The 26,968-nt window shown below is 44.3% G+C and overlaps 1 protein-coding gene across 4 annotated transcripts; it reads left to right on the plus strand.

The window, feature by feature from the left end:
- The first annotated feature begins 3,497 nt into the window (after positions 1–3,497).
- DDO (D-aspartate oxidase) lies at positions 3,498–24,071 on the plus strand. Of its 4 annotated transcripts, none has more exons than XM_027079775.1 (5): positions 3,498–3,564; positions 5,331–5,687; positions 12,278–12,386; positions 15,616–15,792; positions 22,515–24,069. In XM_027079775.1, exons 2-5 carry the CDS (start codon positions 5,459–5,461, stop codon positions 23,080–23,082), a joined length of 1,083 nt encoding a protein of 360 aa, XP_026935576.1. In that variant the 5' UTR covers positions 3,498–3,564; positions 5,331–5,458; the 3' UTR covers positions 23,083–24,069. The 4 variants fall into 4 exon arrangements, with proteins under 4 accessions (XP_026935576.1, XP_026935591.1, XP_026935598.1 ...); XM_027079797.1 differs by lacking the exons at positions 3,498–3,564; positions 5,331–5,687 and adding exons at positions 5,864–5,881; positions 7,742–7,917 and having other exon boundaries at positions 22,515–23,962; XM_027079783.1 differs by lacking the exons at positions 3,498–3,564; positions 5,331–5,687 and adding exons at positions 6,471–6,816; positions 7,742–7,917 and having other exon boundaries at positions 22,515–23,962.
- The last annotated feature ends 2,897 nt before the right edge of the window (positions 24,072–26,968 follow it).

The following is a 26,968-nucleotide window of genomic DNA, read 5'->3' on the forward strand; positions in this document are numbered from 1 at the left end:
ATCTCTGGGTGATATTCACTGTTTGATATTAGTTGGAGCTGGGAGGTCTCTGGTGGACCAATGTCTTGAATTTGGCTCTCCCACCTCAGAGGCACAGGCCTAACACCCAGCCGGAGAACCAAGACCCTGTCATCCACACGGCTCAGAATAAAAGGGAGAAAGTAAGAAAGAAGGAAAAAAAGAAAGGAAGGAAGGAAGAAAGGGAGGAAGGAAGGAAGAAAGAAAGAGAAAACAAATCCAGCAATGATAACAAGTGCTAAAAACTATACTAAAAAAGAAAAAAAAAAAAGGACAGACAGAACCCTAGGACAAATGGTAAAAGCAAAGCTATACAGACAAAATCACACACAGAAGCATACACATACACACTCACAGAAAGAGGAAAAGGAAAAAAAAATTATATATATCGTTGCTTCCAAAGCCTACTGCCTCAATTTGGGATGATTTGTTGTCTATTCAGGTATTCCACAGATGCAGGGTACATCAAGTTGACTGTGGAGATTTAATCCGCTGCTCCTGAGGCTGCTGGGATAGATTTCCCTTTCTCTTCTTTGTTCTCACAGCTCACGGGGGCTCAGCTTTGGATTTGGTCCCGCCTCTGCGTGTAGGTCGCCTGAGGGCTTCTGTTCCCGTCCGGACAGGATGGGGTTAAAGGAGCCGCTGATTCGGGAGCTCTGGCCGCGGGGAGGGAGGGGTACGGAATGCGGGGCGAGCGTGCAGCGGCAGAGGCCGGCGTGACATTTCAACAGCTTGAGGCGCGCCCTGTGTTTTCCCGGGGAAGTTGTCCCTGGATCACAGGACCCTGGCAGTGCCGGACTCCACAGGATCCCAGAAGGGAGATGTGGAGAGTGACCTGTGCTCGCACACAGGCTTCTTGGTGGCTGCAGCAGCAGCTTTAGAGTTTCATGCCCGTCTCTGGTGTCCACACTGATAGCCGCGGCTCGTGCCCGTCTCTGGAGCTCGTTTAGGCGGTTCAGTCCCCTCTCCTCGCGCACTCTGAAACAATGGTCTCATGCCTCTTAGGCAGGTCCAGACTTTTTCCCAGACTCCCTCCCGGCTAGCCGTGGTGCACTAGCCCCATTCAGGCTGTGTTCACGCTGCCAACCCCAGTCCTCTCCCTGGGATCCGACCTCCGAAGCCCGAGCCTCAGCTCTCAGCTCCCGCCCGCCGCGGCGGGTGGGCAGAGAAGCCTCTCAGGCTGGTGAGTGCCGGTCGGCACCGATCCTCTGTGCGGGAATCTCCCCGCTTTGCCCTCTGCACCGCCGTTGTTGTGCTCTTCTCCGCGGCTCCGAAGCTTCCCCCCTCCGCCACCCGCAGTCTCCGCCCGCGAAGGGGCTTCCTAGTGTGTGGAAACTTCATCCTTCATGGCTCCCTCCCACTGGTGCAGGTCTCATCCCTAGTCTTTTGTCTCTGTTTTTTCTTTTGCCCCTGTTTTTTCTTTTGCCCTACCCAGGTACGTGGGGAGTTTCTTGCCTGTTGGGAGGTCTGAGGTCTTTTGCCAGCGTTCAGTAGGTGTTCTGTAGGAGTTGTTCCACATGTAGATGTATTTCTGATGTATTTGTGGGGAGGAAGGTGATCTCCGCGTCTTACTCTTCCGCCATCTTGAAGGTCTCCTCCTTTTAGCCATTATTGTGGTTTATCTCTACATTTACTTGGATCATCTTTAATGTCTTTCAATGAAGTATAATTTTCTCCATAAATCATGCACATTTCTTGTATTTTTCCTAGGTAACTATTTTTATTACAATTAGAGATGTTAAGTTTCTAATATATTTTCTACTGTTTATTTTGGGCATAAAGGAGGGTGCTTGATTTTTCTATGTTGCTCCTATATCCAGCAACCTTGATAAAGAGTGTGTTTAAAAAAATTTTTAAAAATTAAAAAAAATTTTTAAAAAAGTGTTTTTAACTCAAAAGGAAAAAAAAAACCCACTTTATTGGGAGAAAAATTGGGCTTTACAGCATAACAATTCACAGATATGTCATACAGGAAGCCAAACATACTTTGTTCCTCTAGCATTTCTTAGTATGCACAGCTTTCCGATTTTATACTTGAAAAACAGTGATGTTGTATATCTATAATAGTTGGAAGCTAGTCATACGTAGCATATCAAACCCGTCTCTGGTTGTAAACATTTCAAGGAGTACTTTACCACCACATTGGAAAGCTCAGAAAACAACCCACATACAAGTAGGTAAACTTCAGGCAGATGACCTTGTTACCAGTTCTGTTTAACTGTGGACCATACATCAACTTGACCTCAACAGGCAATGAAGTGTGAGGGGCAGTGGAAGCACGTGGATTAAAACAAACAAACAAAAAACCTGGCTATCAGCCTTCTCACTTGGGCAAATCAACCTCTCTTTACCTCAGTCTTCTCATTTGAAAATTCAGGATCATAATAAAATGTCGCTCACAGGACTGAAAAGATGAGATACTATATCTACATCATTTAGTGCCACCCTGCACAACCCAGATACTGTACTATGCTGTTTCTCCATGTACTTTATACGATTCCACCATGCAGTCAAGGAGAGTATGGCAGCCGTCCTGTCCAGCCTTGGTCTTGGCCAGCTGGCATTTGGAGCCCATCATGCTGTCCCTGTCCGATTTGATTGTGTCCTACAACATATGTTTCTCCCTTGAGGACTCTGCAATTTAGATTGTTCTGGTGATAGTTTGGGCCCATAATAGCTGCAGGGAAGACTTACTGTGAAGCTAATGAGGCACAAACTTCAGACTCACTTCCCTCACTTGCACGGGCTCTTGAGAAAGACCTTAGCAATTGGTTTATTTGGTTATAAATCTTGGTAAATTTTGTAAAAAAAATTTGCAAAAGTAAGATCTATTCACTGCAATCAGTTAAGACCACTACCTCTTTCCACTCTGTTTTCCTTCTGTAAGATTTCCCCTCTGTCAGATGACATCAAAGTGGTTACAGACATTTTGTTCTTTCATGATTTTGTGTATATATATATATATATATATACACACACACACAAAAGAGGGCTTAAACCTGTATAACTTCAGATCCCATAAAAGCTGAATCTGTCCTCCTCCCCCCACCCCCTGAATCTCTGTTAATAGCTATGTTGTTAGGTATAAGTTCATATTAAAAATATACTCTCCGAACATATTCAATTGAACAGTCAGTTCTGAGGGGCTGACCTGTCCCCTTTTGATCGCTCCTATCAAATACTTACCACATACTCAATACAAAGGGTTCATTCTGTAAAATGGCATTATGCGAAGGGGGTACATAAATTCTTGTGGTGGTGAAGAGGAATATTTTCTTATTTAAGATTGTGAATTCTATGGAAACCAGTCTGTGGTATCTCCCCCCAACAGAGTGTCTGGGAGTTGTGGGTGTTCATGTCTTATCTGAATTTGCCAAGGGTCAGTAATGGCTGCTCATTTTATCTCTGAAGCCCACACTGTACCAGTATATACTGACAGCTTCTTGTTCCCTAAGTAACTTCATCTTCTTCATTCATTCCCTGCCTCTCCCTGTGCCCACCTACCCCATCAGGGACCAAACGTTAGAGATTTTCTTGGATGTACAGGTAAGTCTTTTTTTTTTTAATATTTATTTATTTATTAGGCTGTGTAGGGTCTTAGTTGTGGCATGTGGGATCTATGGTTGAGGTGTGCGGGCTCCAGAGCATGCAGGCTCAGTAGTTGTGGTGCGTGAGCTTAGTTGCCCCGTGGCATGTGGGATCTTAGTTCCCTGACCAGGGATCAAACCTGCGTCCCCTGCATTGGAAGGTGGATTCTTAACCACTGGACCACCAGGGAAGTCCCTGTACAGGTAAGTCTTAAAAGTCCTATTTTATAAGGAAGAAAGTGTTCAATTATAGACTCTGCTCTACTTTTGTGTCCCAAGTCGGAGTTAAGCCAATGTATCACAGACTCGAATCTCCCTGAACTCACCCCTCCCATGCTTCCCTGCCCCAACCTGCAGCCATACACTGCTGAATCCCTGGTCCCATGAGCCTTGCTTCCTCAATAACCTCTGAAGAGGCTATTCAAGTTCCATTGGCTTGAGGCCCTTGATGTACTGGCAAACTAACACACCAGCAAGGCTAACATGTCTCGAGCCATTGACGCCCACGGAGAGCAGAGCAGGAGGGGCTGGTGGGCAGGGAGGACCCCAACACACTGCACAGGTGAGGCTCTGGGGACCTCCAGAGCCCAAAGTAAAAAGTTCCTGAAAAATTGTTGGAGAGGAGTGTGAAGCTGAGCTCGCCTGCAGTCTCAGGGAGATCACATCAACTCCTGTACTTCAGCACCTTGGCAACCACAAGTCTGTTCTCTATGTCTGTGAGTCTATTTCTGTTTCTTAGATAAGTTCATTTGTGTCACATTTTAGGTTCCACATATAAGTGGTATCATATGGTATTTGTCTTTCTCTTTCTGACTTACTTCGCTTAGTATGATAATCTCTAGGACCATCCATGTTGCTGCAAATGGTGCTATTTCATTCTTTTTTATGGCTGAGTAATATTTCATTGTGTATATATACCACATCTTTATCCATTCATCTGTCGATGGGCATTTAGGTTGCTTCCATGACCTGGCTATTGTAAATAGTGCTGCTATGAACATGGGGGTGCATGCATCTTTTCAAATTATAGTTTTGTCTGGGTATATGCCCAGGAGTGGGATTGCTGAATCATATGGTAATTCTATTTTTAGTTTTCTGAGGAACCTCCATACCGTTCTCCGTAGTGGCTGTACCAGTTTACATTCCCACCAACAGTGTAAAAGCGTTCTTCTTTTTCCACACCCTCTCCAGCATTTGTTATTTGTAGAAGGAATTTTACACATCTTCATTCAGCAGGTGCTCACAAAATTAGTTCATTTCCAATTTTCAAATGGGGAAACTGAAACTCAGAAGCAAGGTGACTTGTTCAAAGTAAAACAGACAGGTCTCCTGACACCAAAGTACGTGCTTTAGTTAAGACTTTGAGCCTTGGAATCTAACACTCAGATGAAGCTTTGCCACTGAAGAGACTTTGGGCCTGTCCTTAGTCTTCTGGAGCCTCAATTTGCTCATCTGTAGAGTGGGAATAATAATAACAGTACCTACCTCATAGGGTGATTGTGTTACATGGTATCATGAATGTGTCTGGCACAGGGTTCATGTTAAATACATATTAGTTACAATATTATTATCATTATTCTGATACTTCAAACTGCTTCCCTATAAACAGACTCACTGACTGTAAAGTGTCTACCACACAGTGGACACTTGGCAAATATTTGAATATGTGGGCTAAAGAATCATTTGATTCTTATCCTAGATTAATTCCTGAATCATTTTTTCCAGCTGAAATCAGGTCATCATCTTAGTGATCAACAACATTATTCTGCCCTCACCCAACCCCACTCCCACCCCCATCAGCTGACTCAGCAGAGCCAGGCACCAGGAGAGGGCCGCTAACTCGGGGCAGCCAAATGAGGAAAATGCGTCTGCTTCTGGATGGAACATGCTGGAAGTTGGACAGGTTCACCCCTTATTTACCACGCTTACAAATCAGTTGGAGAAATCCCAGATTTGTGGCAAGACAGAGGGTTTGTAAACCAGGAAGAGAAGCGAGGGCTGCCAAGCACGGACCGGCTTCCAGGGGATCAGCAGAGCTGCAGCTCCACGGACGAGATGAGGTCAGTCGCTCCTTTCTCCAGGGTAATAAGTGACAGAGACAGAGGCGTGTGGGCCAATGGAGATTAAGATTAGAGGGAATGTCCTTAATAAATCCGCCAATGGGAAGCAGTTTTGCTTCTTCTGTCTCTTAGGGCACTAGACCAACCACTCACTGGGAAAACAAGTTTTGGTGCCAGAGCCTTCGGTGGGTTCCAAGGCTGCCTTTTCAGAGACAGGTACTTGAATGCTCCTGCTTTCCGCTCAGGGCTGGTTCTGGACCTACTCCACAAGTTTGGGGGGTGTGTCTAAGGGGGATCAGGTGACAGAGATTCACAGGTCACTGGACCAGAATGTACCCCCTTTGCTGGGTCACTTTTCTCTTCCCTGGTATCTGGATATTCTCAGCCACAGGTTACTTTCCCTTTCAACTTAATTTATTCAAGCTATTTTGAGAAGGTTGCTGGGAAGGGGAGGCCTTGTGAAATAGGAAAGCCGGTAAGGGGATAGGTGTCTGCTTTCTACCTCTAGGGGCCACACACAGGACTACGCTCCTCAAGCTTGCCCCCCCATCCACTGGTCTGCTCCTTGCCCTGGACCCTTCCCTTCTCTTCCCTCTGCCCTGGCAATCCTGTTCCTTCTCAGCTAGCCAGCCCACTGGGGAGCAGTCAGATAAAATTATGGCTGAGGAAACTGTATACTGCTTGAGAAATGGAAATAACACACACTAAACCACTTTGGAAGACTTTACAACATCTCAGTGCCAGAGACCTTCAGAGATGGAAGTGAGCGCTGACTGCCTTTGCTGTACTCACAGTGGAGCGAACCACGCCACTCCCTCCTGAGAAAAGATGAATTTTACGTGCAGGTGGCCGTGTTTTGTACCACATGACCTGATGCCCTGGCTATTGCTGACTGGACAAGGAAGGGCACCTGTGCCAAGGGCAGATTTATAGGCTCTGTCAGCCCAACAAGCTGGGCTGGGGCTAGAGCTTCGTGTAATAGGGCTGGTGACGACCAGTTGGACTAATTGCATTTTCTCTCTCTGGAGTTTCCACCTGAGACCTATTAGGGGAAGTTAGCTGGAACCAGAAGTGGAAAGATAAGCAGGGAAGCTTGGGGGGACACGGGAGCTGACGGTGGAGAGGGCTCAGTGGACTCCTGGTGCTCAGAGGTGAGGCGGTGGGAGAGTGTTGAACCCTCATCAACCCTCTGGTTTCCACCCTGGGTGCCGGTCTCAGGATGCCCAGCCCAGACCCCTGGATGTCTGTCTCCTGCATTTCCATATGCACTCTCGGAAGAAGCCCCCTTTACAAGACAACCTCAGTGCATCTCTGTTATTTACCACCCGCAGGATCTAATAAAGGATTCACCCGGCCTGGTTTACAGATGAGGGAGTGGAGGCGAGGAGACCATGGCTAGCTCCCCAGGTTACGGAATCAGAACTTGAGTCCACGAAGGAATCCAGGCTCCTTACCTGGAAAGCCTGCTCTCAGAGGATGGGGTTTCAGGACAGAGGTTTTTGTGGGAGGAGTGGGTTTCCAGTTAGAGTGAAGAGCAGGAGAGATGCTGAGTTCCGTTGTTCGGACTTTGTGTCACATCGTTATAATTAAAAAGCGGTTTGTAAACAGTAACAGCTGAGTTCTAAATTGCCCCAGGGTCTGGGTCGTGCCCTCTCCATGGCTGCTCCTCAGGAAGTTTCTGGGAGCAGATGCAGCAGCTCTGCTGCTCTTGTCCACCTCGCTTATTTCACCAACCTTCCCTAGGCCGTGTCCACAGGGAAAAGGGTTTAGGAATGAAATGAGTAGAAATCCACCCCCAAGGGCAGACTTACTCAGCTGTCCTTTGTTCTAAAGGCAACTTAGTCCCAGGTTTGGGACTAATGTCTAAACTCCATGGAGACCTTGTTGTCCGTACCCTGACATTTAATGGAAAGAGGGCTTACAGGGAGCTCTCTTTATCCCATGAGAAATGCCGGCAAGAAAGGTCGTATTTGGAGAGGCTGTGGACCTAAGGAAAGAACCTTCAGGGCCAAGCTTTGTACTGGACGGAATAACTCTTGAAACAAGGTTTGTAGCTCACACTGTGCCTCCTCACAGGCCCATGGGTACAGTACGGATTGCAACTGTGGGAGCTGGTGTGATGGGACTCTCCACTGCCGTGTGCATTTCCAAACTAGTCCCACGATGCTCCATCACAGTCATTTCAGAGCAGTTCACTCCCGAGACCACGAGTGATGTGGCAGCCGGAATGCTTATTCCTCCTGTTTATCCAGGTGAGAAAGAGATTTCTGCTCCTCTGTCAGATATGATGGACGTTAGATAGAATGACGTTGGTGGAATTCTGTTGAGAAAGACAGCTGGATGTTCACGTAAGTGTAATGTGCACTTTTGACATCTTGTTGGTTCATCTGTTAGGAAAGGCTCAGTTATGCAGCAAGACAGAAAGAACCTTCAAATCTTAGCAGCTTAAAAAGCAAAGGTTTATTTCTTGCTCATGCTGTATGTTGATTGAGCATCAGCAAGGGTTCTGTTCATCACTCAGGGGTCTAAGCTGATGAAGCAGCCAGAGCCTTGAATGTGGTCAGTACCTGTAGGTGGGGATTGAGAGCCCTGAGGGGTCTTGCCTTAGCAATTAAAGGTTCATGGTCAGGAAGCAACATTCATCACTTCTGGTGACAGCTCATTGGCTAGTGCTAGTCACATGCTCCCACCCTTCAGAAGGAGGCCAGGAAGTGCAATTCTATAAGGCTCCCAGAAGGTAGACAGCCAGAGTATTTGGTAAACAGCACCAATGGCTACCACAGTTGGTAACTGGTAACTCGAAGTCTTTCTACTGATACCAGTAGTGACCATCAAGTCAGAAAATACTTGTAATGGGACTAACATTATCCTCACTTCTAAGCCAGTTTAAAAACAATCAGTCAATATGTATTCAGGACTAAAAATGCATTGATTTTTTTTTAAATTAATTAATTAGTTTATTTATTTATTTTTGGCTGCGTTGGGTCTTCGTTGCTGTGCGTGGGCTTTCTCTAGTTGCCACCAGCGGGGGCTACTCTTCGTTGCATTGTGCAGGCTTCTCATTGCGGTGGCTTCTCTTGTTGCAGAGCACGGGCTCCAGGTGCCCAGGCTTCAGTAATTGTAGCACGTGGGCTCAGTAGTTGTGGGTCGAGGGCTCTAGAGTGCAGGCTCAGTAGTTGTGGCACATGGGCTCAGTAGTTGTGGGTCGAGGGTTCTAGAGTGCAGTCTCAGTAGTTGTGGTGCACGGGCTTAGTTGCTCCGTGGCATGTGGGATCTTCCCAGACCAGGGCTTGAACCTGTGTCCCCTGCGTTGGCAGGCGGATTCTTAACCACTGCACCACCAGGGAAGTCCCAATGCATTGATTTTTAAAAACACTTTCATGCGTCCTTTCCATTCTGTATTCGTCATACGAAATGGGAAGAGGAGGAAATAGCATTAAATAGGAAACAAAATCACTTTGCAGCTAATGAAGTTTATACTCAGTGTCTTCACTTCCTCATTTCCACTCTCCTTTCTCCCCTTTAATTTTAGTTTTTATTTTTGTATCAAAGTTATACATGGACATAGTTTAAGCAGTCAAATGATTATGTTATTACAAAAAAACAGCAATCTGGACTTTGAAAATTGCCCTATTTAATCTGGAAACTCATGTCTCCAGTTCAAGATACAATCTCTGAGTTACCCAACTGCCGATTCCTCCCTCCTGCCGTCTCTGCCTTTCTGTCCAGAATTGCTGTTTTGCTGGGCTTCCTGGACGAGTCCTCCCATTGGCTCATTTTTTTCCCCTTCCTATTTCTATCTTTTTCTCTTTCTATTTTACTTTCTGGGAGATTTTCTCAATTTTTTCTTTTTGCCTTGCTGTTGGATTTATTATTTCTACCGTAGCATTTTTAATATTCCAAAGATCATTTTTATTCTCTGAATTTCCCTTTGTTATACTATTTGTGTTCTGTGGCTGCAATGTCTTATCTTTCTGAAGACACTAGTAATAGTTTTAAAAGTTTTTCCTCCCTGCATAGCTTCTGTTGTCTCCAAGTTGTGTTTTTTTATTTGATGTGCTCGTTTTTCATGTTACAGGTTTTCCTTGGCCATGTGGTCTGGCCATCTTTACCTGTCTGTTGACCTTTAAGAACAGGATCCTAAACAGCTGATGGGAGTTTCTGGGTCCTTGCGTAGGGCTCGTTGCCTTGAGGCTCACTGGAGTGAGATGGGAGTGCTGTTTGGTTGGAGAACCTCTGATGTCATTATATTTAAGTCTTTCTTCTTGGGCAAGTCATGTTTCCCAGAGAAGAGGCTTCCAGTCCCCTGGCTAGGGTGGGTGAAGGCCTGGCTGGCAGCATTCTAGAAGGAGAGGGAGAAGAGGTCTGAGGTCTTAGCATGTGGTTTGCACATGTTTCCTTAACACTCTTGTTTTCACTAGGGTATTCCTGCCTTTGCCTGCACTTGGTGTTTTCCTAGTCCAGAGACACCCCCTGCTTCACCTAACAGAGGATAAACCCATTTTCTGCCAGAGTGGGAAGGGCAGTCGCCTCACTATTGCAATCCAGGAAACTGGCTTTGTCAGCACCCGTGATGCTAGTGTACCTCTTGGGAGCTGCCTTGCAGGAAACAAGCACAGGAGCCTGGTGTGTTTGCAGAATGCTAGTTCACACTGGACACCTTTCTTGTGACCAGAGTCCTTGTGTCCATCTCCCAGGCATCCCCTTGTATGCATCAGGCCCAGGTGAATGGTGAGAAGGCTGCCTGATAGTCATGGAATCATCTTCAAATAAGGAGACTCACCTGAGAGTTCATTCAGGCCCCTGAGGCCCAGCTCACCCTTTGGCTGGGTGATTGGGGCCCCTGGATCAGGGTCTTTCTCTCTGGTGCTGCTAGATAGACTTTGGTTTTCTCTCTGGGCTTCTTTCAGACCAGCCCCAGTGATGAAAATCTTCTGTGCCCATAAATGTCAATACCATATGGGGACTATACTATCCCATAGGTTTGTTGTGAGGATTAAATGAGTTAATACATGTAAAGCACTTAGAACAGTGCCTGGACGTAGTAAGTGCTATGTCAGCACTTGCTATTGTTATTACCGCTAATCTGGCTGCAGTTTTCTTTTACCAGCACTTGAACGTGAATTAGGTCCCAGGCTTGCTTTACCCACTGTTGAACTGGAATTGTCTATTCTTTTGGGGTGACTTTTGCAGTATGTGAATAGCAGTCGCTATTTTGTTTTTTAAGGTTTGGAGTGGGAACGGGGGTGTGCATTTCAATACAGCCTCGTACACTGTCTTAGATTGTTGGGGTATAATCCATATGAGGTCTAATTTAGTTCTTTGCAGTTTATTATTTATTTCCTCCTTATTTGTAAACCAGTAGACCCAGTCTGCAACTTGGGGAGTGTTGAGTTCACACGGGCATATGTTTAAAGACAACAGCACAGATCCACTACTAAAGAAATATTTACTGGCTCCTGAGCAAGTGAATTGCTTTAAAACCTGCTACTGAAATGCCCCCATTCACCTGGAAGCAGGATGCCTCCAGGGGCTTTTCGTCTCTACCGTGAGCTCTAGGGACATCTCTCCAAGCAAAGCTGACCCAGTATCCTCTCTGCTCAGTTCCCCCATCTCCTCTGTGTCTCCCCCTATAGCAGCCCCTCAGGATTACTGTTCCCCAGTCCCTGGCCTGACCCTGGACTCTTTCTCATGACCTTCCCACAGGGATCAGATGGCCAAATACTTCATCCACAGTTGGATTTGTCAGTGCTTCTGTGTCATGCTTGCTCTCTGTGCCTACACTGGACACTATTATTTTGGGGCTTGAACCCTGACCCGTATTTTCTCCCTGGCAGGCCTGGAACCCTTCCAGAGCTATGTCCAGATCCAATCTCCTGTACACAGGCAGGGATGCCTGGGAGATAGGGGGCACTGTTCCACAGGACTCTGACAGAGAGGTGTGGTCCCGGCACACCCCTGGTGACCCCAGGAATGCTACTCCAAGCTGGTCTATGATTCCATGGAATGGAGGGGAATGGAGGTAATGGCAGCCGTGGATGGGGCTGTAGGGAGCTCAGTTCCACAATGCAGGCCTTGTTTCCTTGTATCAGAAGGGTGAGGAACCTTGGCTTCCCACTGACGTTCAGTCTGTTCTTCGACCTGGTTGATCTGGGCCCCACAGATCTCCCCTTATCTCCTGCCATGTTTTCAGCCCTCAGGAAAGAGGCCCTGGGTTCTTTCTCCTATCATCTCGACTGTGTGGCCAGCTGGATGCCTCAGCCAGATTGGCTAACTTGACTCAGATTGGTTATGGACCTTTCAAGGACCTCTGAAATATGCCTAGTGCCAAAGGCCAATACGCCCTTTCCAGCTGGCCCATATGTTAGATTTTTCCCTCATCGGTTGATTTCCCCTCTGTTGATTAATAATTATATGAACCGACCCTGACAGCAAGTGTCAACATTCAAAACTCTGGTGGCTGACTGATCCTCCGCCACAATGCGGTACTTTATCTAAATGTTCCTCCCTGCCTCTTTAGTTTTTCCCAGTTCGTAGGAAGGAGCTTCTCTGAAGATAGTCATTGTCATTATTTTCCTTTCTGTTCTGCTTTGCTTTTCTCCACCATCACAGACACACCCATTCACAAGCAGAAGCAGTGGTTTAAAGAGACTTTTGATCACCTGTTTGCAATTGCCAATTCTGCAGAAGCTGAAGATGCTGGTGTTCTCCTGGTGTCTGGGTAAGAGAGGAAATCTGAAGTTATTTTAGAATTTAGAGTGATCTTAACAGACTTTAGAGTTCAACAGAAAATATCACTGAGTACCTGCTATGAGCAGAGTGCTGAACTAGATGTAGGAGGATTTAGAAGAACATTTTAGGCTTTACTCCAAAGAACTCAAGAAAGACAAGTTATAGCATTAGACTTTTAAACAATAAACAACCATTATAGTTTCTCATCACAAATGCTATTTTGAGTTTCCTCAGGGAATATGCAGTGATTTACAAATATGGCTAAAAATATATATAGCAGGTAAACACTGAGTTTGGGTTATATGGGGCTGATGGGGGGGGGCTGATGGAAAGCAAACAGGTGTGATTGATATGGGAATGGGTGCAGAGGCCCAAGGCACAGGCACATCTTTCTTATTTGGTGTCCATGGAGAATGAAGTGTTCCAAAAAAGCAACTATTATAGGTCACTAAAGTTACCTTTTAAAGTGCCATTTGGGAAAAAATATTTCTGAAATGGTTAGCAAGCTTCATTTGATTTTTCACATCCAATTTCCGAAGAAATGCAAAATTAAATAAAAGAGTTTAGAATATTAAACATTTCTAACAGAAACTGGCACTTAAAATATGACAATACCTTTCTATATCTTCTCAAACAGAAATCACTAACCATACTGTCACTTTTAAGTTACGACATAACACATACATTGTCTGTGTTATTCTATGTGATAACACAACTATGCCCTACAGCCTTCTGAAGAACAGAGGGATGTCTGCCTTTTACTAAGTTCTCAAAACCACTGCATCTTTTGTGCTGTTTAAAAAAAAAAATGTCCTGTCTCCTCTTTTGAGTTCAGGCTGTCTGCTGACATTTTCTGCTGGTGAACATACCTGCATCAGGCAGATTTCTACTCTCTTCCGCTTCTTGCTCTCCCTCACCATCACAAACACCAAACGCTATTGATATCACTAATTTCTCAAAGTCCCTACCCAAAGGAGCAGCTTTACTTCTCTACCTTCTGAAGATGGATTGAAACTGTAACTCTCTCCAGAGCCAGTTGATAAGCCACATAGAAACATCGTTGTCATTGATTTATGGTCACACTTTGTTTTTGTCCAAACCCAGCACGACCCAGTCTAATTCACAAACATCAGCTCTCAGTAATTTTTGGAAACAGTTGTGTCCAAAATTCAAATGTCCTTTCAAGAGCAAGACTTTGCCACTATTGAGGATATTAAAAGGAATGTACTTTAAGCCATTCTAAAACAGAGTTATTTGTTTTCCTCATATGAATGATTTTTATCCCACTTGCTTCCAAAAAGCATTTGAATCAGTCAAGTGAAGATAAGGGCACAAATGTCCTATGCACCTTGGCATAAGTATAAACTTTATTCATCTACTTATTCCTTCAAAACAATTTACTCAGCATTCACCAGTATCAGGTACTCTTCTAGGAATTAGGGAAATAGAAATGAGCAACTTAGTACATATTGCTTGGCATATAGTAGATGCTCAATAAATATGTGTTGAGTGACTTTTTAGGAAAGACAGACATGGTCCTGCCCTCATGTAGCTTATGTTCTGTAGGGAATGTCCTAAATCTAATGAGTTACGTATGAGACATGAGTCACCAAGGGAAGAGTACAGGGTGCTATGGAAGCATTTATCTGGAGAATAAACTTGTTCTGGTAAGTTATGAGAAGCCACTCAGAAAAAAAGTGATGTTTCAGTGGAGACCATCCACATGAGTGTAGGTTAGTCTGCTGACCCTGTAGAGGTGAAGGGGACAGAGATAGGGTCTAGGGCAGAGGAGGCAGCATTCAGGTAGAAGCAATAGTACATGCATAGACCTGAATCTAGGGTGACTCTGGTGTGTTGGAGGGACTGAAAAACGCCTAAGGTAATGGAAATCCATTGAGGGATTTACACAGTGAAGTAACTGATCATATTTGCATTTCAAAAACATTCTGTCTGCAGTGTGGAGAACAGATTTGTGGAAAGAGAGATGATGGTGGGATAGATTAGGTGTTGATAGTGGGCATAGAGAACAGATGGATTTGAGAAATGCTTATGAGGAGATTAGATGGGACTTGATAATTGATGGCATGTAGCGGGTGAGAGTGGAGAGAAGGTCAAGGATGATTCTCTGGTTTCTGGAGTTAGCACCTGGGTGGATGGGGAAAGGGGGAGGGAAAGAGCAGTGGGCATGGGGTAAATGTCTGAGACATGGGGGTAGACTTCTCCAGTAGAGAGTAGGCAACATGGGTCTGGATCTGGTTTTGGAGCTCAGGAGAGAGAAGAGGAGATAGAGTCTTCTGAGTGTTTGGCCTATAGTATGATGTTGAAGACAGGGAAGAGGACAATCTAGCCCAGGGAGAGTGTGCAGCATGAGACAGCAAGAGGGCCTGTTGTAGAGACCTGCAGCAAACAACATTTATACCTTCCACAGGAACCGTATAGAATGAATTACTTAGAGATATAAATTCCAGTACATTAATTACCATAGCATTAGCAACCATGTATAGCACTCAAATGACTTCCCTTGCTACTTTAGAGCAGGCATGCTTTGCAACATTTATTCCTATTGATGTAAAGAGCCCGATACTTATAAATCCAAACATGTGCCTAGCAGCTATTGATAGCAAAGTTATAAGCTTCTTGTTAACAACTAATATCTTTCTAGCCTCATCAGCCCCAGCCATGACTGAACGATAACAGGGCTTGTCCTGACAACTCCTGGCTTCTCTTATCAAGAATGTAACGTGATGATCTACAACTTAATTCATAATTCACAGCCCTGTCTCCTGCACCACCACCGTTGCTTCTTCTAACTTAGATATTTTGTTCAGAATTGAGGCCAACCGTTAAACTTTTGATGGTTTACTTACACTTTATGTAAAGCATTATGCAAAACAGAAAAATCTTTCCTCAAAAATGCATCATCATAAGTAAATAAAGAAAATCTGGGCAAGAGCTTTTTAGAAAAAGAGAGTTAAATTCAATCTTTAAAAGGCACACAACTTTTTAAATGTCTTATTCCAATGCCGCACCCCCCACCCCCGCCATGAACATTTTAAATTTAGCTACTGAGTTATCTGAACCTGAGAGAATTGAACAATAATTTCTTTCTCTGTATGGGTATAAGAAGTGTGTTTTAAAAATGCTTTAGAGAATGTAACATGGAGTTCACTAGAAATTTCATAGAACTTCAGGAAATTTTTCCACTTTATGTTTTTCAGTTGGCAGATATTTCGGAGCATTCCTACTGAGGAAGTGCCATTCTGGGCTGATGTGGTGCTGGGATTTCGAAAGATGACTGAGAATGAGCTGAAGAAATTCCCCCAACATGTGTTCGGTCAGGCTTTTACTACACTCAAATGTGAAGGCCCTGTCTACCTCCCGTGGTTGGAGAAAAGGTCAGTTGAAGTGGCTCTTTGCTGCTTTCTTTGTCTGTCACACCCATAAATAACTTCATAGCTTCTCTGTGGCTCCTCAGAGCTCTTGTGCACTGTGTCTTGCTGTTCATTAGTGGCTAGGGCTTTGTACAACATTCTGAAGACACTGTGCCACAAGGAGTGAGTCATACCCAAGTTAGTAACACGTCCATCTTCTGCTTCACTGTGCACCTTGATGCACGATTTGGTCCTTCTCTCCGCACCAGTAAGACCCCCTCGTTGAAACAGTATCTTACTTTGCTCATCCGTAAAGTGAGATGTTTGGAGAATATGCTTCCAGCTGTAAAATGATATGATTTACTCTAGTTCTTTCGAGAATCTTAGGCTTATTATAAGTTATTTTTGAATTTTTTTCTCATTAGTGAAAAAGAAAATAACCCCACTATTTTATTTTGTTATGAGCAAGAACTTTAAAAGTGAGGGCTTATCTAAATTAGGTAATTGCTTCCTTATCAAGTTCAGCCCCAAATTTCATGAACTTGCATTTTTGGCTTGGTTTTCAGGACTTTCTGTTTCCAGTTGGTTAGGAAACACATCAAGGGTATTTTTATTTAAGACACATCAATAAATCTCTCTTTAGTTTCATCTTGAAATTGCAAGCATGTTGAAGGTTGTGAAACTTTGGCCCTTTCAATCCCCAAGTCTGTATATTTGGTAGATGAATAGGAACAATGCAAATTATTGGGTAAATGTTGGAAAAGTGACTTCAGGTAAGCAGTGGCAGCAATGGCTTGGTCCCAGATGTAGGAGATAGGATAATTAATTGGAATAATTAATTAATTCCCTAATTCTTTGTTGAACTTCTATGTATACCTAGCACTGTGCTAGAAGCTAGTCAAAAATGAAGGATAAAATATGATCAATTTTCTTAAGGAATTCATAGTGTATTTGGGGATGATGGTGTATATATGTGTGTGCACATTGATATACATGTTAATTAACAATTACAGTAACACGTGATGAGGGTTAAATACAAATTTATGAAGGTGGATTGGGAGTGCAGAGGAAGGAACCTAAGTCTGTTAGGCACATGCTGGGAGCACCATGATATATTTTTGTAGCTTTATAAGTGCTCTTTTCACTTTTATCTCTTAGCAATTTATATGGGACTTTTTTCTTCTTAAAGTGCCAGTTTCATAAAACCTACACTTTTGTGCCTTGTCGCTGGCCCATAAACCCCTGTTCGTATGCCAAATTTAAACCACTGTATATCAGCTGATAAATGAACATTTGAGCCATCGTGTGATGGAGTTACCCATCAGCCAACATTCCAGTTTCAGGGCATCACCATCTTTTCTGAGTGGCAATGTTGTGTGGTGTTGCATTTTTGTCTTTATATTATAAAAATGCCTGGAAAAAGAACATTGGAATTGCTAATGCTATTGATATGTAGTTGGGGTATCATATATCTTAATAAAATTCAGATAAGGGGAAATTATTAGGCAAGCCATAAGTGGGAGAGCTCTGTTGTAAATATATACATATTTATTTTGGGCCACCCTCAGCCAGTTTCACACGAGAACATATATTACCTGAACAATGTGTTCAAGTATCACCTTCTAGAAAACAGGCCCCTTATTTCCATAATAACCTTATTTTCGAGCCTAATCTCTAATTGTGGGATGAAGGCCTGGGAAAAGTCTTGATTTTCTCTCATTAGTTGGAAGCCTGCTGTCAGCGTTTTACTTTACTTAAAATAACCCTGAGCGAGTGGTACTTTGTGCCAGTGGGAGCCACCTCCCGGGTGCAACACCATCGGGCCTGATGACCAGCCAGCTGGAGTCGTGCCTTGGAGCATGCTGTTTCCTGTCTGTTTTTAGGTGACAGAGTCAAGGAGAAGAGGTCTGAGGGGCTGCTTTTGTCCCCATAGAGTCCCGGGGAGGACTTTTTAGGTCCATTTGTTTGATATACGTGTCCACCATGACAGTGGGTGGGGACATGTGTGCCTCAGACAGACAGTACACACAGTACACACTGTTGCAGGGAAGCCACGAGGAGACCCCCTTCCTAGCTGTCCCACCCCCGCCCCACCTCCTGCTTTGGTACCCCCCTAGGTCCCTGATACTTCGTGCTTCCTCTTAACCCCCAGTGAGGGGCCTGCACAGACAGTATGCAGGGGCCTCCTCTCTGTAAGATTGGTCAGCCCCCCTTCCCTCAGGCCCTGGCACCTGACCAGAAGGCCAATGTGGGGGAGGAAGAGGGTCACCCGTTCCCTTTACTTCTGAGGAAGGCTTTGTAGGGCTGGGACTCCTTTAAGCCCAAGGCAACCCTCTCAGAGCAAGGACTTCAGGCCAGGTGGGAGGCCAGGCAGCATGGTGGTGAGAGCGTGGGACCCCTGGGGCTCCCTCTGTAGGCTGCCACCCACTTTCCACCTCGGATGACCCAGCTGGGGAGCCATACAATCCCTGCTTGTTCCTCACACCCAGGGTCTGTTATGTTGCCTCCTACGCCCCTTCTACACAGTGTGAGTGTTCAGCCTGCAGCGTTCTGACTCAAAAACAGGCATTTTCCTTAGCAAGCCGCATAACAATGCCTTCAATTTGAGCTCTATCCTTCTGAAATAATATTAATTTCCAGGAAAGAAAAAAAAAGTTTATAACCACAAAGTAGATCGTTAGCATTTTTCAAAGAACAGAAGGAATCATCCGCTTCTCAAAAAAAAAAAAATCCAATAATACCCAGAACAAACAAATAAACAAAACCCCCTGAGGGTTAATCAGCCATGCAGATCATGTTTTATATCTTTGGCCAGTGGAGTTATATTCTGCTGCTTTGTACTTGCCCTTCCAGGAAATGAATCACAGAGGCAATAAGTCAACTGAGCCTGTCTCTTCACCAGGCATCCTACCTAAATAAATCATCCCGGCTGGAGCAGGATGGTCCTGCCTTGGGAGACATTCAGAAAGCGGCGTGCCCCATTTCGGTGCTGGGGGCCCTGTAACGTTGGTGCGTTGCCTTCTTTCCAGCAGGCCACGCCTTATTCTGTGGCCCTGATAAGGGCCCTGCAATGAGCACAGCACTAACCACACTGAGCTTCTCTCCCTGCACTTTCCTTCCCACTCATCTAATGAGTCCTCCCTGTTACTTTCCCTGCAGGGTCCCAGACTCTTGTCTCCTATAGCTTCTGTTCTCCTACTTGGCCTGACTCACAGCAGTGCCTATGCCACTCCCTCGACAGTTGGACAGAAATATGGATTGTACATCAGGCATGTGACAGGTCATCCCTGCCTAACAAATGTCCAACTTGCAAAAAGGTCCCTTCCTGTGCACAGTAGACCCCTGCTCCCCCATGCCCAACACACCCCGTGCCCACCAGAGCACAGCCTTCCTTTTCCAGGCCCCTAGAGAGTTCCTCCTACTCCCAGCATTGGCCCCTGGCCCTTAACCAGAGGAGCCATGGGCAAAAGTTGGCCTTAGACACAGATCTAATATGAACTCCCCACTTTCTTCCTAGTTACACAAGGATGAGGCAGGAGGGCACCAGCCAGGAAAGTGGAAAATGATGGTGTTTATTTTTTTTTTCAATTTATTTATTTATTTATTTTTGGCTGTGTTGGGTCTTCGTTGCTGCGCCTGGGCTTTCTCTAGTTGCGGCGAGCGGGGGCTACTTTTCGTTGTGGTGTGCGGGCTTCTCATTGCGGTGGCTTCTCTTGCTGCAGAGCACGGGCTGTAGGCGCACAGTCTTCAGTAGTTGTGGCTCGCAGGCTCTAGAGCACAGGCTCAGTAGTTGTGATGCATGGGCTTAGCTGCTCCGCAGCATGTGGGATCTTCCTGGACCTGGGCTCGAACCCATGTTCCCTGCTTTGGCAGGCAGATTTTTAACCACTGCACCACCAGGGAAGTCCTATTTTTTCTGAGGATGGCAATGAGGTTAGTAGGGAATAGATGGAGGCTGGCTGTGGTGCAATGGCCTTGGGGGCTTCCACTGGGGCTCCAATTGCTGCCCTAAGGCAGTGGAAGAGGGGAACCCCACCTGCTGGACTGACTAAGGGTGCACGGCTGCTCCCCTCCGGACCACTCTGCCCATAGAAACCCCAGGCCTCATCCACACCTCCTCCCCAAAGGGAACAGAAGCTGCTCTGTGACTGAACAGGGCTTAGACCGATTAAAATAAGTTCGTGCAGTGGACAAGGCAGAGATGGATCTTCTGAGAAGTGGGAAATAGAATGCAGTTTATTTTATTAGAACATGCATTGCAGCAGAACGAGTGAGCAGTATGGTCATCAGATGAGGTTAAAATTATCAGGTTAAAAATTATATGGTGAGAGAGACAGAGAGAGACAGAGAGAGAGAGAGAGATTTAGTTGCTTTGTAAACCTAAAATGCATTTTAAAAATTCTAACTATGATATTTTAAGTATAGCTACATTAAGTGTCACTAGGAATAAACAGTGGATTTTCCCCCTGAATCTCTATGCATAGCATTATTTGCCAACTGAGATTTTCAGTTAGTTTTCTTCTTTTTCTCCTTTTCTTCAGACAAATGGACTAAAAATTGTTAATTTTCTGATTGCTGTTAATAAAGTACCCTGCTTCAGGTTTGAAGCAAGGATGCCAATGTGGTGCCACTCTCTAGCTTTTAGGGTTCTCTAGAGAAACAGGACCAATAGAAAAAAATATATATATAAAGAGACTTAATATAAGGAATTGGTCTACACAGTTATGGAGGCTGACATGTCCTAGGATCTGCACGGTGAGTTGGCAAGCTGGAGACCTAGGAGAGCCAAGGCTGTAATTCCAGTCTGAAGGCTGGCAAACTTCAGACCCAGGAAGAGCGAATGTTTTAGTCTGAGTCTGAAGACAGGAAAAAGCTGATATCCCAGTTTGAAGGCAGTCTGGCAGGAGGAAGGTCAGCCTTTTTGTTCTGTTCAGGCCTTCAACCAGTTGGATGAGACCCACGTGAAGGAGGGCAATCTACTTTACTCAGTCTACCAATTTATGTGTTCATTGCATTCAAAAATACCCTCACAGAAACCCCAGAAGAATGTTTGGCTAAATATCTGGGTACCCCATGGCCCAGTCAAGCCAAAACATAGAGTTAATCATCATATACCCAAACTAGGATTTCATATTGTCTTCAGTATTGGCCAACACTCATGTCAAGTCCACTAGGTATTGGGCATTGAGCTGGGTCATAGGTGTAGTGAGAAGCATAAGACGTAGTCTCTCCCCTTGAGAAATTTATAATTTATTGATATCAGTCCCCTAGAATTTGTTGTGCTCACATCTTGTGAAGCACTGTCATGCCTATTATTTCACTTGAATTTGAACTTCACAGCCATCTCTGAAACAGGCAAGGGAGGTGTCATCCCCATAACACAGATGAGGAAACTGAGGGCCAGAGACAAGAGGTGAATTGGTCAAGACCTCAAAGCTAAGCTAATGTGAGGCAACTGGGACCTAAACCCATGCTTTCCAATTGTACATCACCTCTCATTTGGAACTTGCTTCATTCTGCCAAGTATTTACACTCTGTCTCCCAACTCCTTTGTCAATCCTGAGGAAGGGCACTTTGCCTCTAAGCAGTACCTTGCACACAGGCATTCAACCTGCAGCCTGGTGTAGAGAGCCGCCAATAGTCTTTTTCTCATATTACGTCTCCTATATCCTACAAGTGACCTATGAATAAGATGATAGGACCTGGAGTTATTGTTTAATAGGTACATGGTTTCATTTTGCAAGGTGAAAAAGTTCTGGAGTTGGATGATGATGGTGGTTGCAAACAATGTGAATGTATTAAACTTAATGCCATTGAACTGTACACTTAAAAATGGTCAAAATGGTGAATTTTGTGTTATGCATATTTTACTACTATTAAAAAATAAGATTACAGAACTTGGATAAACCATTTCTTTTCATTCTTGATGTACTTGGTCCAAAAAATCATTAGCAACCACAACTGTTATTTAGTCCATCAGCTGCAAATATTTTGTGTTCCTCTTATGCTAGCATCCTTGTGGTAGACATAAGGAGGAGTGCATGTGAGCCCTGTCCCAACCATCTGGTTAGGGAGAACAGAGTAGTACACCGGAACATGCAAGAGTTAATTAACAACATGAGACAGAATGTCCAAGGCAGTAAATTTTTTTTTTTTTTTTTTTTTTTTTTTCGGTTCACGGGCCTCTCACTGTTGTGGCCTCTCCCGTTGCAGAGCACAGGCTCCGGACACGCAGGCTCGGCGGCCATGGCTCACGGGCCCAGCCGCTCCGCGGCACGTGGGATCCTCCCCGACCGGGGCACGAACCCGCGTCCCCTGCATCGGCAGGCGGACTCTCAACCACTGCGCCACCAGGGAAGCCCCCAAGGCAGTAAATTTAAGTGCTAAATAAATGGCATGAACAAAAAGTGCTTGGGGTTTTTAAAATACCAGGTTAACCTGGTATTTATTTAGCATCTAGAATGATTTAGGAACTCCATTAAACATAAAAAGGATGAAGCAGGTAGTTTGCTTTGAGTTTTTGAAATAGGTATTTATTTAGTTAGGTTCAACTTTAGGAATCCCTGGTTTCCAAGGATGTGAGGCAGTCAGCTAGAATTTGGCCTGCTTGGGCCCTGGAAGCTCTGGAGGTATTTGATCATTCGATGGTCTCCTCAGTTTTGTTTCTGAGTTCCTGTCCATCACTTCTGTAAGGGGTTGAGCAGGAAACTGCTATGGCTCACTTCATGGTCTCTCGTTCTCCCCAGGCTAAAAGGAAGTGGGGGTCTGATACTCACCCGAAGAATAGAAGACCTGTGGGAGCTTCACCCGTCCTTCGACATTGTGGTCAACTGTTCAGGCCTTGGAAGCAGGCAGCTTGCAGGAGACCCAAAGATTTTCCCAGTGAGGGGTCAAGTGCTCAAAGTGCAGGCTCCCTGGGTGAAGCATTTTATCCGAGATGGGAGTGGGCTGACATACATTTACCCAGGTATATCCAATGTAACCCTGGGTGGAACTAGGCAAAAAGGAGACTGGAATCTGTCCCCAGATGCAGAAATTAGCAAAGGGATTCTTTCCCGATGCTGTGCCCTCGAGCCCTCTCTCCATGGAGCCTGTGACATAAGGGAGAAGGTGGGCTTGAGGCCCACCAGGCCAGGTGTGCGGCTGGAGAAAGAGCTCTTAGCCCAGGGCAGCCGGAGGCTGCCTGTCGTCCATCACTACGGCCACGGTAGTGGGGGCATAGCCATGCACTGGGGCACTGCTCTGGAGGCCGCCAGGCTGGTGAGCGAGTGTGCCCAAGCCCTCAGGACCCCTGCTCCCAAATCAAAGCTGTAGGCATGAAGTGACAGCAAATGGCCCCAGAAACTATTAATCAAAATATAATTTAAGTACCAGAAGAGATTCAAATAACTTTTCCATTGAATGAAAGTTTAATTGGACATGGCTTTGCTTTCAAAATTAGAAATGATGCAATATGTATCAGTAGACTTAAGATTAGTACTAATCTAACTTAGTACTAGACTTAAGTCTAGTACTAATGACATAGGGCATAAAGCTCTATTTTTGTTAAAAAAAACTTGCTATAAAGTAAGATTTCTTTTAGATCTTGTGTCCAAGGATCTATGCCGATTCACATGGTTGCAGGGATTTTTTTGGCTCATAAATCCAGAGGAGGAGATAATGTATGGAAAACACTTAACTCACTGTTGGTTGCAGAGCTGCCCATGACGCTTATAGGTTGCAGTCAAGTGAACACCATAATCCTTTAAAATTACACAGTGATATACAATTCAGGCTTATTCCATTTAGTGGAAGACAAAGCATGATTCCTGCTAGTGCTAGTGGCAACCTCTACTTCCTCTCAGCTGGTACTGATGGTAGAACATAGGGATGATGTTGCCTACAGATGTGGCATTAACTCAATTGCGGTCTGGGGTCAATCACCTGAGGGGTGTACTTTCCACTACCACAAATGATTGAGAGCTGGTTTGTTGGATGGTTGACTTTGCCTGAGCATTTTTGAAGATTGAATAGTATGTGCAGCCAAAGGGCTAATTTGCTAATTAAAATGGAACAATCACTCTGAATAAAATATAAACAAAGAGTTTTCTGCAAGTCGTTAAAAGGGGAGGAGTGGAAATGTATCTCATGATAAAATGAGTTTGGGAATTGCTGAATTAATAAATCTAATCTGGATTCTTGACTTGGTCTTTAATCTGTTCATGTGTATTGTGAATTCTTTGGAGGGTTTTTGGCTGAGTGAATGGTAAAGGAGATGCTATTCATTGAGGTAAGGAAGCTTGGGAGAAATATATGTAATTATTTTTTTATGAGAATAGTCTGTTTTATTTGACATTTTCTAGGACTGGAGAATTTCTAAGTTTGAATATTTCTAATTTAAATATAGGCCTAAATAGTAGGCCTTAATAAGATGTAATGTGTATGGTGTTTATGTTATAGTTATCGGGACTTCCCTGGTGGTTCATTGGTTAAGACTCCACGCTTCCACTGCAGGGAGCACAGGTTCGATCCCTGGTTGGGGAACTAAGGTCCCCCATGCCTTGTGGTGTGGCCAAAAAAAAAAAAGTACCGCTGTCGTTGAAAAGGTGAATGAAAATAGATACATGACGGTCAAAAAAAAGAAATATGTGTAATTTTAATTTTTGGAGGATATGGCTTATGTTTAGTGATGATAAGTTCTATTTTAGACATCCTGGGGGGAGATGTGGAACTGGCAAAGAGAATGGGAAAGAGAAAGCCCCCAGCACAGGTCCATTCTTGCTGTTTTGTTCGTTGAGCTTTTGCATATGATTTTTTTTTTAACATCTTTATTGGAGTATAACTGCTTTACAATGGTGTGTTAGTTTCTGCTTTATAACAAAGTGAATCAGCTATACATATACATACATCCCCATATCTCCTCCCTCTTGCGTCTCCCTCCCACTGTCCCTATTGCATATGATTTTGTTTGCAGAGAATGTTGTGCTGGGAGAGAGAAAGATGGAAAGAGCGGGTGTGCATTGCCAGTGTACTAAAGGACCTTAATCATCCCTTGCAGTATTAAGGTTCCCAAGTTAAATCGCGTGGATTCTTTTCTATAGATTTCCACCAGGGGGTGGTGGTGTATCAAATTCAGATAAATTGGTACATTGGAAAATTTAGAAATGGTTAGAAATAAAAATTGGATACCAGGTGTGTGGAGTATGTGGGTGATTCTTTTGAGGTTTTGGAGTTTATATGCCCTAAATGCAATTGTTTTGAATTCTGTTTAAAGTATTTGAGAAATGTACAAGCTCAGATAGACTGAAAATACACACATCCATCCACACACTCACACATGCACTCACTACATATGACCAGTGAGAAATAATATGTTATGACAAATGGCATTTGGAAGAGGGGGAATACATCTTTTAATGGTTAAAAATGAAAATCTTCAGAATAGGTGTATTTCAGTCATTGTTACAGCAGTTTTAAGTGTACTCAGTTGTTCCTTATGCCCACAGTTTAGATCCTGCAGCATTTTCATTTCCTGTAGGTAGGTTCATACTCTATGACTATTGCCTATTTGCAATGGTCTAAGCAATTACTCTAGTTTAATTTAACTCTGCATTTTATACAAGACTGAAAGATTAGAGGTTTCTTGGGAAAGTGGTCACGGGGGCATGCCCTGATTTCATTTTTACTAATTGATAAATATTTGCTCCTTCTCTTAAAGGTTAATTCATTTCGATCAGTACCTGCCAACCTGGGTTGCACATTAAAGTCACCGGGGAAGTTTGAAAAACTAATCATTCCCAGCCCTGCTCTAGTAAATTAGCATTTGTTGGGGGTTGGGTGGGGCCCCGGCAACAGTATTTACTCATAACCCGCAGAGTTCTATCCAATAGCTGGGACTGAAGGTTATGAGCACTGTTTTACTCCTCTACTCACGGGGCTCTGCCACTTCTATAACCACTCGCCTCCCTTTCCTTCCTCACCATCTTGGGGCATTGAGCTAAGAGGGATGTTCTCACATATGCAGGTGTGTTCTTAGGCACTCCTGGGCAAGGTGGTAGGTAGGAATTAGCTGTCTCCCAAAGTGGCTCTCTAGAAATGCTGGGAACCACATTGTTGGCTGTAGGTCAGCTGCCTGTCTGAAAGATGAGAGGCTGAATATACAAATGGACAGTGGCCAGACTATATATAAAAGAACTCTGATCCATGGTCTGCAGCAACCTGCCTGGGAAACTAACCTCTTTCTTTACAGTAGCCAGCAGGGGAGCCAGTCTGCTATAGGTCAGATTTGTAAGAAGCTACATTGCTATCTCTAGTAACAATCCAGAAAGTTAAACAATCATTTCTGGAACAATTGGTTCCAAATGGCCAGTACTTGGTTAATAACTGCCAGCTGCCCCAATTCCTGTCCTGTTTCCAACTTAGGACCAACCAGAGAAAGCCAAATATGCACCCCTGACCAATCACACAGGATGCCCCACTTCTTAATAGCCTGCCAACAGCTTCCCCATGCCAAGAGCATCCATTCAGGGCACACCTGAAGTCTTCTCTTTTGTCACTATAAAGCTTTCCCACTCTTCTGCCTGCCTTGGAGTTACGGTGGCTGAACTCCCTTACTATAGCAAGCTCTGAATAAATAGTCATTGCTTTTCTCATTTGGCTGGTCTTTTTTTGGTTGTTGTTGTTTGTTTGTTTCCACAAAGATTTCCTGTTTTTGTAAGCTGAAGTCTTAGATCACTATGCTAAAGCCTGAGAATGGGCTCCCATCTTCTATGACAGATCATTTAAAAACTTTTTCATAACGTGGAGAACAACCGATTTCCTTCTTAAATCCCTGCTTTCAAGGGTCTGACATTTGTGGCTGAGCTAGGACCTGCTGCAGCCATGACCCAGTGGGACACAGCAGCTTTGCTGAACCTCTTCTTCAGCAGACAGAGGTTATGTAGACTTTTAGGATTTTATTTGCTTAGGAAGAAAAAGTTAAACAGAAAGGCCATAGCCCACTAGGACACGGTTGTACAGAAGAAAGGCTATTTTAAAAAATGATATAGATTCTTCCTTTTATTGAATACATGCATTCAACCCAATTGATATTTGAACTATCTTTTTTTTCCTCAATCCATTAAGAGCTTTTAGAGAAAAGGAAGAAAATGATGGTGGGAGCTGTGTCCTCTGGGAGTTGTAGTTCTGGGAAACCTGTTCCAGGACTCTCATAACTTGTCAG

This window comes from Aethalodelphis obliquidens, unplaced genomic scaffold (assembly GCF_003676395.1).
Source record: "Aethalodelphis obliquidens isolate GAN/ISIS:26980383/991018 unplaced genomic scaffold, ASM367639v1 scaffold3, whole genome shotgun sequence".
Taxonomy (NCBI): domain Eukaryota; kingdom Metazoa; phylum Chordata; class Mammalia; order Artiodactyla; family Delphinidae; genus Aethalodelphis; species Aethalodelphis obliquidens.